The sequence below is a fragment of the Meles meles genome, chromosome 2 (genome assembly GCF_922984935.1).
Source record: "Meles meles chromosome 2, mMelMel3.1 paternal haplotype, whole genome shotgun sequence".
NCBI lineage: Eukaryota > Metazoa > Chordata > Mammalia > Carnivora > Mustelidae > Meles > Meles meles.
The window spans coordinates 31827477-31841032 of record NC_060067.1 but is presented as its reverse complement, the minus strand read 5'-3'; the positions used below and the strand labels follow the sequence as shown (position 1 = coordinate 31841032).

Below are 13556 nucleotides of genomic sequence, written 5' to 3'. Positions count from 1 at the left end.
AACCTTAATTTTAATCATTCTCCAAAAATCTCTTTCTAAAATGTGCTGCACAATTCCCTTTTACTACACATATTACACCAATTCTAATATAGCCTCTTCCCTTTACATCTCCTGAGACATTGCAATAAAACAGGTAAAATACTTAAATGCTTTGAGAATAAAAGGTAAGATCGCTTTGCTCTGTAAATTAAATAGAAATTGTGCTCAGGCTCTAAGCACGGCCCTCTTGTTTGCTGGATATCAGCAGGATTATTGTCAAGTGACAAATACTGAATAAATAGAATACTAATCACAATAATGATAAACATGTATTGATTGAACTCTTTCCATGGTTGAACACGAGGTCATGCTCTTTGCCTGATTTATCCTATTTAATAGTTTCAATAATTTTTATGATATAACTACAATTATTATTCTCATTTTACTGCTGAGAAAACCGAAGCATACAAAGGTTAAGTCATCTGCCCATGTTCATGATGAAAAGGGACATAGCATATATGTTGTGATCCACAAATGTGGCATTTTCTAAGATGGCTATAGAAAGTAACCAGCGTTACATGATAGTTTCTGACATCAAACATGTTTAGGGAACTTAGGGTCAGTTCAACAGACTTTACACAGGACTTCCAAGTCACTTTAACATCCTAAGGGTCACTAGGTCTCAGAGAAGGGTGAATAAAATGTAGAATAATATTCAGTATATCCCACAACTATTTGATAATGCATCCCACTTTTCTTAGAGCATGCTAAAAGGAGTATTTCTTGGAAGAAATTTGGAGAAACACTTACTTACAAAAAGTACAATAATTATTTTCCTATAATCATTAGTTGTGACATCCTTGGATATGAAGCTGAGAACCTAATGTCAAAACACACAAATTACAAAAATCTAACGCTTTTCCAAATGTGGTACACATGGTGTTATGGGTTGAATTGTGTCCCCCGAATAAGACACATTGCAGTTCTAACCCCCAGGACTCCAGAATATTAATTTATTTGGCAACAGGGTTGTTACCAATGTAATTAGATAAGACAAAGTCATAGTGGAGTAGGATACGCTTTTATTCTAATATGACTGGTATCCTTATAAGAAGAGGAGAAAGAAGAAGAAGACAGGAAGAATGTCATGTGAAGACACACAGACACACCGAGGAAATGTCATGTGATGACTGAGGAAGAGATTAAAGAGCTGTCATTGCAAGCCAAGGAAAGCCAAGAGCTGACAGCCAGAATCAGACAGAAAAGGCAAGGAAAGAGTCTACTCACGAGCCTCACGGACGGAGAATGGCCCTATACAGGAACCTTGATTTCGGACTTCTCCAGAAATCTAAGAAAATAAATCTCTGTTGTTTTAAGCCACCCAACCTGTGGTACTTCGTTACAACAGCCTAGGAAGCTAACATTCATGAGTTACTGTAGACAAAATTTTGATTCTTTGAACATAGGATAAAATCTAGAATATTTAGAGCAAAGCATCATGTCATGATAATTAAAGTAAATAATTTAGAAAGAGACTTGAGAGTAGATATTCATGTAGACATGAATACTTGTTTATATTATTCTTGTTTATATTATTCTTTTTAGAAAAGAATATATACTTGTTTATATTATTCTTTTTAAAAAGCTAATCTACAGGAACAAATTTAACATCTGTCTGAAACCCAATTTTCTTACCAGGAAAGTGGGGCTACCAGCTTACACCTTACAACATGATAGTGACTAACTGGGATACGGAAAGCAAGCAAGACATATTCCTCCATTAGCTACTTCATACTATCAGTATTATCTCTCCAGCCCCCAGCCCTGAGTTACCCCATAAAACTCCCAAGTTATTTTAGTGAAGAAAGAATAGATATTATAAATAGGTTCCCAAGTTATAATATAATTTCTCAGACACAGTATCCATAAAATATTATGCATTGGCTTAATGGCTCAGAAGAGTTAGTACAACTTCTAAAAGCAATACATCTACTAGAAGACAGCATGGAGCCATATATCTTTGAAAATTAGCCTTCTATGAAAGGGATTCCTAGAAAATCTGCTTCTTTGATTAACTTGGTAGGCAGACCTTGGCCTAAGATTACAAATTTTCAGAGTATTTAATTGGATAGAATAGTCCTCAAGTATATAATGGAATGAAAAAGAAACCACTATCTTGACACTCAAAATACAATTTAAAATTAATGTTATCATTTTTATAGCCATATTTTCAATTAGCAAAATTATCTAACATGATGTAAAGGTATTTGCCTAAGACTTCATGTAGATGATTTTTACTTATTCAAAGGGCTTGTCTGAAGCACGTGTGCATTTGTGCACGCGCGCGCACACACACACACACACACACACACACACACACACACACACACACTTCTTTTCTTTCTTCTGAACCCTTTCTCCCAATTTTCTTACCTTGGCATGATCATGCTTCCCTGCTATTGCAATTTATTCATGAGTTCAGGACCTATAAAATGAATAGATAATGCAATAAAATATTGCCTACATGCCATCTAGAAGTCACTCCTGGGTTAAAGATGCTTATTCTGCCCTTAAATTGTGCTGTTTAAAACAGTATCCTATAATAACAGTACCTATCATAGCTCATCAAGTCAATGCAAACACATTGCAAACACATTAGAAGACCCTCAAAAAGGAAGATTTACTGTATAATTTACCTAAGCGGACAGTGAAAAGCATGAGTACATCTAAATGAGGAGTCAGATTAAAGTACTTGCCAAAATTTAAGAAACTCATATATATGCTATATTAATAAGTAACTGAGTTAACATCCCGTGCAAGTGAATTCCCCAGGTAACTGAAACTCGCAGCTTTAAAAGATAAACTTTAGAAAAGAAATTCCCATTGCTACAGATGGAAATCTTTGAAATATATGACCTCATCTTGTGATTTCTAGTTGGTAAGTAAAAGAAGTACTTGAACTTCAATATAACTTTAACCTATAAGGTTATAACCACATAAGGAATAAGAGGAGCTATTACAGAAATCTGCCTAAAGGACTAGATTTCTCCCAATCAATGCTTAAAGAGCAGTCTGGAAATCTAATTATAGCATTGTTAAATGTGAAAAATGTCACTATGCAATCAACAGTATTACCATACCCACAGAAAGACTAACTAGGTAGTTGTGGTAGACAGAATAATGCTTCTGGCAAAATTCACCCTCTGATCCCCAGAACCTGTGAATATGTTATCTTACACACAAAAGAGATTGAGCAAATGTGATTAAGAATCTTGATGGAGGGGTGGGAGGGGGTAGATAATCAAGCCTTATCAAGGCAGGCCCAGTGAAATCACAAGGATCTTATAAGTAAAAGAAAGTGGCTGGAGAACTGGACAAAGAGACAGAGATGCAAAGACAGGGAAAGAGACAGAGACTGATTTGCAATATTATTACTTTGCTGGTTTTGAAGATGGGAGGGAACCCGGAACCAAGGAATACAGGCAGCTTCCGGAGGCTGGAAAAGGCAGGAAACGGACAGTCCCCTAGAGCCTCCAGGAGAAAACACGGCCCTGTCAACACCACCCAGTGAGATCTATTCAGACTTCTGACTTCCAGAACTGTGAGATGTACGTTGTTTAAAGCGACTAAATTTGAGGTTGTTTGTTACAGCTGTAACAGGAAACTAGTATGGTGGTCTTCATAGAATACTGAAAAAAGAACAGTGAAAAAGAGCAAAAGATTGGAAAGATTTTTTTTTTTTTTAAACTCAGGATGACCAAAGGAAAGAGACCCTGAAGTACACTAGTTATTGGAAAGGTGTACTCTTCTTGGTCAGGAGGTCTCGTGGGGCTTTTAGGAAACTTGAATAAAAAATTCCACAAGTCAATGTAATTATCTTTTATTTGCTTCTATGCTCACTGTGCAAACAGCTAATGACCACATTGTCTAGGATATAAAAAAAGGGGCAAAATTGCTCTGGCTGGTGAATTGTAATTGTCTCCACTATAAATGAGCCCCAAGTAGGAAGCATCCCCTTGTTCTGATAAGTCTATTTTAAAAGATGCATCCAAAAAAACAATAAAAAATAAAAATAAAAAATATGCGTCCTGACAACTGATACTCCATCTGGCCTGTCATGTCTGGCCTCTTTCTGAGGTCTCAATGCCCTGCCATGATCCCTCTGTAACACCTTTATTTCACTCCCTTTTATTTTGACACTTCCTTGAATAGATACATTGTAAATTGTTTAAAATATTTTAAAACTGATTCAGGGCATTATCAGAGTAGAGTAACATAAAGATAGCAAATATATTTTAAGGGCTTGTTAGGTACCAGGCTCTATACTATGAACTTTTACAATCATAAATTTCTTTTAATCTTCAAAATAATTTCTGAGGCATTGCACAGGTGGATCAAATGATATTTAAAGCAATTAAGTAACTTATCTAAGATCACACAATTAATATTAAGCCAGAAATTGAATCCCCATGTGTCCAAACTGCAAAGCCCCAAGCCCCAACTTTTATCTCCCATAGAAATTAGGAAACAAAGCTTATTAAAATATATGTCCAAATTAGAGCTCATAGACCATTACTCTCGAGGAGAGCACTTTATCTACAACAGCCTTGAAAATCACTTAAAAATAAAATAAGACCATCTACCCTAGTAAATTAGTGACTCAAAAGAATTTGTCACACTTATTTGCAATCACTGATTGCATGTTTTTCCGGTTAGATTATAAACTACTTGACAGAAAGAACCATATATTACTTGGGTTTGTATCCCTTGTCCATGGCAAATCCTTAAGAAAAACATCTTCCATGAGGCCTGAAAAAAATACTAACAGCACCCACTGGAAAAAAAGTCTCCTATCTTGTGGGAAACTGGTGACATTAGCAGACTGTATATACTATATCTAGTGTCCTAAACAAGCTACCTTAAGGTGTGTATGCCTTTTTCCAAAACTAGAGACTGCAAATTGCAATAAGAAACAAGAACACTGGGGCGCCTGGGTGGCTCAGTCGGTTAAGTGTCTGCCTTCAACTCAGGTCATGGCCCCAGAGTCCTGGGATCAAGTTCCCCTCTACCCCCGCGCCCCATCGGGCTCCCTGCTCAGCAGGTGAGTCTGCTTCTCCCCCTCTAGCCTTCCCTTTCACTCTGCCCCTGCTCGTGTGTTCTCTCTCTCTCATTCTCTAAAATAAATAAAATCTTAAAAAAAAAAAAAAAAAAAAGAGGGACCCCTGGGTGGCTCAGTCAGTTAAGCATCTGTCTTTGGCTCAGGTCATGATCCCTGGATGCTGGGATAGAGTCCAGAATCACTCTCCTTGCTCAGCGGGAAGCCTGCTTCTCCCACTGCCTGCTGCTCCCCTTGCCTGCGCTCTCTCTCTCTCTCTTTCTGACAACAAATAAATAAAATCCTAAAAAAGGAAAAAAACAGAAAAAAGAAAACAAACACCAAATAATCTCTATTTTCTTAGAAATTGTTTGCTCTTACACTTATGTTTGAAAAGAGATAAATTTTCTCTGAAGTGTCGTAGGTGAGTTAAAAAAATTATGTTTGAATGTCATCCAAAGATCCATAATTTCTACCCTCAGAAAAAGGAATCAAAAGTCTACCTCTTAAAAAAGAGCCCCTAAGCCTATAATGTATTTAACTTGTCTGTAAGGTAAGATATCTTCACTTTTTAATCTCTGTCATTAAAAGAATAATGAAAACCTGGAGCCTGGGCCAATTGGAACAGTTGAATAATTTCACCTTTAGGTGAAAAAGAGGACCAAAAGAAGTTTTAATCAATTAACTTATGAATATTGCTTAAACTATTTGATCAGAAAATAAAAGAATAGTAAAACCATTTGTCTAGTCTATATCTTTTGATGTCCTGTGATTTCTGCCTCATTGTGATTTTAAAATTTAAAGCACACTTTTTCCAGAAAGATCCATCACTCCGACTTGAGCAAATCCTAGACCTGTCTAGAAATGACAGTTATTATCTTTCAATACACATGTGACGTATTCAATGAGTGAACAAATAAATGAATGACAGAAACGTAAGCTGATAAAGTACGTGACATCAGAAAAAAGAGAATCAATCTGCAGTTGGCTTTGTAAAGCTGTGTTTAACTTATCTTTAAAATTCAATTTGCTTAAACGAATATAAACCACTAGACCCAAGAATAGGAAAAGCTGATTACAAAAGTTAATTAAAATATTTAATTTTGCTGGGCATGATGAGCTACATGAAAAAAAAATTATTCACACTCAGATAATTCTCAGAGAACTGCCAGACAAGGAAAAGATTAATTTTGTGGCAAATTTAGTTAAACATGCTCTTTCCCTATCTGGCCATGCCTATTTAGGTAAAGTTTTGAAAACATGTTGTAAGTTATAATAGAAAGACAAGGTAAGTACGCAACTGTTAAGTATGTGTTTTCTAATCAAGAAGTTAAAAAAAAAAAAAAAAAAAAAAAAAAAAAAAAAAAAAAAAAAAAAGAAGTTAAAGTTACTCCATGGACGGGACTGGAAGAGATTATGCTGAGCGAAATAAGTCAAGCAGAGAGAGTCAAGTATCATATGGTCTCACTTATTTGTGGGGCATAACAAATAACATGGAGGACATGGGGAGATGGTCAGGAGAAGGGAATTGAGGGAAATTGGAAGGGGAGATGAACCATGAGAGACTATGGACTCTGAAAAACAACCTGAGGGTTTTGAAGGGGCGGGGGGTGGGAGGTTGGGGGAACCAGGTGGTGGGTAATAGGGAGGGCACGTACTGCATGGAGCATTGGGTGTGGTACAAAAACAATGAATACTATTACGCTGAAAAGAAATTAAAAAAAAAAAGAAAAAAAAAAGAAGTTAAAGTTACTCATAAGACTAACAGGCTTCCAGTTATGGAAAGAATAAGTCACAGGGTTACAAATACAGCATAGGAAATGTAGTCAATGGTGTAGTTACAACATTACATGGTGACAAATGTCAGTCACACCTGTGGTGTGCACAGCATAACATATAGACTTGTTGAACCACTATGTGGTACACCTGAAATTAATGTAACATTGTGCATCAACCGTACTTCAGTAAAAAAAAAATAATAATAATAAGCATGATACGCTCTAGTTCCATCCACGTCGTCGCAAATGGCAAGATTTCACAGACCTGTACCCCTGGGGATAAAAATACATTATATGTTTATTAAAAAAAAAAATTTGGAAGGGAAGGCGAACCATAAGAGACTATGGACTCTGAAAAACAACCTGAGGGTTTTGAAGGGTCAAGGGTGGGAGGTTGGGGGAACAGGTGGTGGGTAATGGGGAGGGCACGTTTTGCATGGAGCACTGGGTGTTGTGCAAAAACAATGAATACTGTTACGCTGAAAAAATAAATAAAATGGAAAAAATAACAATAATAATAAACTTTTTTTTAAAGGTGAAGCACCTCATCTGTAAAATGGTAAAAACAAATACTGTGCCTCTCCTAAGGTTCATTAAGATAATACATAGCACATGAACAAAGAAAAAAATGATTCTAAAAGAGTAGCTATCCCTACCGTAGTTTTTGGATGCATATCCAGTTTCTTCACATGACAACCACCTTGCATATATCCAAATGTGGCTGTACTTAATAAAACTCAAATTATTTTACTATTTTACTATTCTTATTCTCAAATATTCTAACATAATACATTCAAATACCCTTAACCAATCAAAAAATTGAATCAAGAATTCAAGGAAATAATGGCAACTGTAGAAACACCATTTTAAATCTTCTGAGTATTCATATAAAAATATACAGAGTTAGTACACAGCAAAAATAAGAATCCATGGACAACATTTACCAAAACTACGTAAAAAGATATTTTGCAAAACCCCAGAGTAAAAGTGAGTGGGTTCAAACCACTAACAGCATTATGACCTTCCTGGTATCATCACTTTATGGAAAAAATAAAGGGAATTAATGAAGCCACCCAGAATAAAAGAACCCAAAGTAGCCACTCACTAGGTACTCACTGAAAAGTGCCATGGGCCAGTTCTAGAAACCATCACTGAAAGGATGGCTTTTCCCCACTCCAATAGGGTCTCATGCTAAAGGCTGATAGAGCTAGAACAGTTTAATACGTGTGGCTTTTTTTTTTTAAGATTTTATTTATTCGGGGCACCTGGGTGGCTCAATGGGTTAAAGCCTCTGCCTTCGGCTCAGGTCATGATCCCAGGATCCTGGGATCGAGCCCCTCATCAGGCTCTCTGCTCTGAGGGGAGCCTGCTTCCTCCTCTCTCTCTGCCTGCCTCTCTGCCTGGTTGTGATTTCTCTCTGTCAAATAAATAAAATAAAATAAAAAAGATTTTATTTATTCATTTGAGAGAGAGAGAGTGCACAGGAGCAGAGGGGAGGTTCAGAGGGAGAGGAAGAACCAGACTCCTCCCCACTGAGCAAGGAACCCCCTGAGGGAAACAAAGGCAGATGTTTAACTGACTGAGTCACCCAGGTGCCCCTAATGTATGTGGCTTGTAAAAAGGGACCTTCCAAGCTGTCTTTTTATTACTGAGGAAATGGAATCAAAATACAGCAGGATATAGGAAAAAGGGAGAAAGGAATAAGAAGGCCCAAGAAAAAAAGTAGCCTTTGGGAACCAAGCCAAGAAATCTCAGAAAACAAGGCACCATATTATTTTAATGCTAGGCAAAAACTACCGACCATTGGGAAATCTACCAAATTACCCAGGTTCTTTAACAGAGAAATTGTAGGGGAAGGAAAGGGAGGGGAAGAGGAATGAAGACATCTGAGTATCACTTGGAGATACAGAGTTGAAAGAGCTTCACTTCCAACTTTAAACAAAACGTGATGATGTCTTAGTCTACCGGGGTGCTAAAATAGAATACCATAGATTAGGCAGCTTATAAACAACAGAAATTCATTTCTCACAGTTCTGGAAGCTGGGAAATGCAGGAACAAGGCAGTGGCAGATTCAGCATCTGCTGAGGAGGATCCACTTACTTGCTCATAGACAGCCATCTTTTCACTGTGTTTTCACAGGAGTGAAAGGTGTGAAGGAGCTCTCTCACACTAATCCCATTCATGAGGGCTCCGCTGCCATGACCTAATCACCTCCCAATGCCCCACCTCAAAATACTATTACGTCAGACATTAGGATTTAATATATAAATTTTAAGGGGACACAAATATTCAGTCTACAGCAATGAACAAACAGCAACTTGACACCTTGAACTTACTGAAGTCTTCACATCATAGAGTGAGCAACTGACCCCAAATCTAAGGAGAGTCAGGTGCCTACAGGAAGAGACGAGCAGTGATTTAATTAACTGGGATATATTTGGACACTGGGAAGACAAGATGAAGGGTCAACAAACGTTTTCTTCATAGGGCCAGATAGTAAATGTTTTCACCTTTGGAGGCCATACAGACTGGGTCATGACCACTCAGCTATGTCAAAAACAGACATAGCTAATAGGTAAATGAATGAGCATGAATGTGTCCCAATAGTTCATTCACAAAAAATACAGAGCAGGTCATCGTTTGCACCCCCTGAGCTGGATGGCTTACCAATTGCTGGAGACTGAGTGTTCACTGGCAAGAGACAGTGAAGTCCCTGAGAGTTGTAAATATAGACAGAGTTCACATCCCTTCCAGCTTCTCCCCCAGGCACTCAGAGAAAAGATCAGGAAAATCCTAAGAGCGTCTCCCTCGTGGAATAAAATAATAAATCCTAACAGAGCAATTCAGATAGTACTATTCGAGTTACAGGGAAGGATTAGAAGACTGTCAGGAAGCTAATTAAAACAAGTCAGAAAATGAAGGCTTTAAGGAAACTACAATTAAACATTTTTTTTTAAGATTTCATTCATTTATTTGACAGAGAGAGACACAGCAAGACAGGGAACACAAGCAGGGGAAGTGGGAGAGGGAGAAGCAGGTTTCCCACAGAGCAAGGAGCCTGCTGTGGGGCTTGATCCCAGAACCCTGAGATCACGACCTGAACCTAAGGTGGACGCTTAACAACTGAGCCACCCAGGTGCCCTACAATTAAACATTTAAAATAGAGTAGGGTTCATGGTCTTCAGTCCTTAGGATAGCACCTGTCCATAAACAAAAGTAAACTGCTTTTTAGGAGGAAGTAGAAGGGAGGAAAAAAATGACTGACAATAAATTTCCAGGAAAAAGGCAAGGGACTTGTAGAATCTCTTCATGAAGATGTTTTTAAAATTATTGATTTCTTTTTTTTTTTTTTGGTCATCTTATTATGTTTTGTTTGATTCAGATAACTGAGAACTAAGATAGCATAAGTGTGTTTCCCTCAAAGCAAAATGTTCCTTCGTACCCTCTGGTTTTATGATATTTACTGACATACAGTATATGTTTCCTTCCAAGAAATAGAACAAATTTCTGAAGAAAAGGCTTTGCAAAGAACCTACCCAAACATTTCACAAATCTCATCACAATATAAGCATGATAGGGGTATTGTATGACTCCCTATCACTTACCTACTTTTTCTAATAGATAAAAACCTTGAAAATTTTGGAAAAAACATGCAACATCTGTTTCAGATGTTTCAATGTTTGATGTAGCCACTATTGGGAAAAAGCCCAGAATCCTTATAGCATAGGAAAAAAAAGTAACAATGGCCTGTTCATAATAATGTTTATAGTTTCCAATTTTAACTATGGATCTCCTTTTTCTCTTTGTTTAAACTCTTCTATGCGTAAGAGCAATTATATAATCTGAGCTTCCACATTAATTAACGACTCCTAAAATATATGTCACTCATTCTTATTTCTGTTACTGAGAAATACGTTTCTAAACGTCTATGCTAAATGTAATCCACTGCATTATTTAGCATTAAAATAGAAATCTCAAACTTGACATTCATATCCTTAACTTAGAATGTCACTCACCCCTCCTTAGTTTTTCTACTTATTCAGCCATTTGGTTGCTGATCAGATCCGTCTCACCAAGGGAACAACAAAAAGCACTAAATTTAAATCTATTGTATTATATTATGAAAGTCTCTCAGTTTAGAAATTAAAAATTTAATATATAAGAATATTTTTCTCCATTATTAATTGCTGAAGTGAATACCTTTCAGAAATATTTATTAGTGTGATTTTCAATTTGGGTATGCAGGAGTAGGGCAAGGAGCTAGAAGTAACCTCTTAGCCAAGAAAGAACGTATATTAGAATTCCTTGGAGAGTACATAGAGTTTAAAGGAGTTCTCCCCAAATCTGTATTGTGTGCTTTTAAAAAAAGAAAACTACATCACATTTGAAGTAGAGCTAATAATTTTATTAATATATAAAAATTAAAACAATACAACTCTGGATGCTTAGAACACTGTTAAATTGACAAAAATGGTAGAACTTATACAAGAAGGTGTTTTTAGGGTACAGTAGAATGAGACAGAAATAAGACGGTTTGGAGATGGGTCTGGCTAAATTTCATGCCAACTGCCCTGCCAGGTAGATGTTTTGACCCTGGATAGGGAGTTTTAATCTGCTGAACCTCAATTCTCACAGCAGTAGGATGACGGGGATAATGTCCTCTTCATAAGGCTGTTAGGAGATGTAAATGAAATAATATAAAGGGCCTAAGAGTACCTAGGACTTGGTTCATATTCAGCAAATATCCTTTTCCATGTCCTCAGCCCTCGGTGGTAGTGATGGCTGGTGTTACTGCTGGGGCTGTTGGTTTTGGCTAAGAGACTGGCCTACAACTCTATTTCACCAACCATAAATTTGATTGCTTCAGTTTAACATTGATCTAAGTATATGAATCTCAGTTAGGCCGATTTTGCCCCCCAAAAGACATCTGGCAGTATGTGGGGACATTTTCGGTTGTTACATTTAGACCAGGGAAACAAAGAAGCTGTGCTACTGGAATCTATTGGGTAGAGGCTAGGAATGCTACTAAACATCCTACAGTGGTCTGCCCCCACAACAGAGAATTATTGGACCCAAAACGTCAATAGCACTGAAGTCTAGAAGCCCGGGCCTAATTAATAAAGTTGACACACTTATGTTGTTTCTTCAGTGAGTATCTTTTCTACGAAACAGGTTACATGTTTTTCTACTCTTTAGCAATTTTTGAAGTAAGCAATCACAACACTCTGAACACAGAATATTCCATTAGTAAAACAGCTATGCCTTAATTATTTTGTTAATTGTCAAGACATCAGTGAAAAAGAGCTTCTCTGCAGCTCATTAACTGACACAGCTGTGATTCCAGAGAATGTCTACAAGTCTGTCTGCTTAATAAAAAGTGACCCAATTCCTCTGTTAATTTAAACTGGAAAAAGTTCTTGAGAATGGTCCACAAGAGACAATGAACTTCTTCTCCCTTTAAAGGCAAACCCAAAATTCTAAAGACAAATGGAGAGTAAAAAGGTAACAGAGGGGAAAAAAAGCATGTGTTATACGGACCATGAGATATTTTTTACTTGAATCAACAATGACAAAGAAATAGAAGTATTTTTTAATCCCACAGAGCTATGAACACAAGGTGAGCTGCTTAAAACATAAAGGAAGAATGCTGGAATCAGCAGATCCATACACCTACTATACAGTCTGAAATTTTATCCTGGAGAGAAGTTTAATTTTTCCAAAAGTATTTAATGAGGCTTTGGAATAAGCCTTGTGGCTTGATTTAATAGTAATAGAATGTATATATTTTCAGGTGCTGATGGTGAAAATAATATATAAATAATATCATAATTTCATACTTAACAATACCTAATAAGGTAGTACTGAGTAGATAATTTATATAGGCACATATACATAAGTTTTTATCAGACACTATCCAACATTAACCTAAACAAATAGGTTCTAGATCTTATGCAAATGAACACTGTCTACTCTTTGGGTCCGCAGAGACACTATTGACCAATATGGGTTGGCCCATCTTTTATAAAGACATACCTATGGTCTTAAGGAGACTATCTGGAATCTTCTACCAACTCCCCCAACTGTTCCTCTGGTCACCATCCAGTCTGGCCATGTACCTATCTCTGCCTCTCTATATAGCAGCAGCTCCTAGAATCTCACCTAATTCTTCTCACTCCCAGCCCAGCTTTCCCAGGGCTCTCTCTACTAAGTGACCTTGTGTTTCTACATTATTCACTAGACTCCTACATATACACACAATGTAAACTGCCATTCTCTCTCCTCTGTCAATTTTACCTCTGAGCTTATAAACAAAAATTGGTAAAGAAGCATGAGAAGTACAGAACAGAATAACACTTACAAAATGCTAAAGACCCCTAAATTCTGTTTGGAAAATATCGATTGAAAGCAATCCTGCTTGATATTATTGTACAAGGTTTTTCCCTTTATAATCAAGTTCACCCATCATGTTGCTTCCAACAAGAACCCTGAAAGTTAAACACATGGTTACATCATTTAAAACACCCCAAAAACTCAACTCCAAAAGTTAACATGAAAATTATATATAGTTGTACTAATGTAATCATAAAGAAAGTCTACCAGTGATGTCTGTCATATTAAGAAACACTTCATTGTTACATGATTCCCATTTCTAAGGACTGAATTATGTCCCTCAAACTTAGTATGATGAGTCTTAGACTCCCAT

General features: G+C 36.9%; 1 protein-coding gene across 2 annotated transcripts in view; it reads right to left on the bottom strand.

Annotated features, from left to right (window-relative positions):
• Positions 1-13556, bottom strand: part of KCTD8 (potassium channel tetramerization domain containing 8) — a 263345-nt gene that overhangs the window by 211405 nt on the left and 38384 nt on the right. Inside the window, exon 2 of one of the 2 annotated variants that reach the window (XM_045987466.1) lies at positions 2413-2464. The exons of the other annotated variant lie outside the window; for it this stretch is intronic. Coding sequence (XP_045843422.1) covers positions 2436-2464 — 29 coding nt within the window. The 3' untranslated portion in view covers positions 2413-2435. The remainder of the gene's footprint in view (positions 1-2412; positions 2465-13556) is intronic. 2 annotated transcript variants of the gene reach the window in all.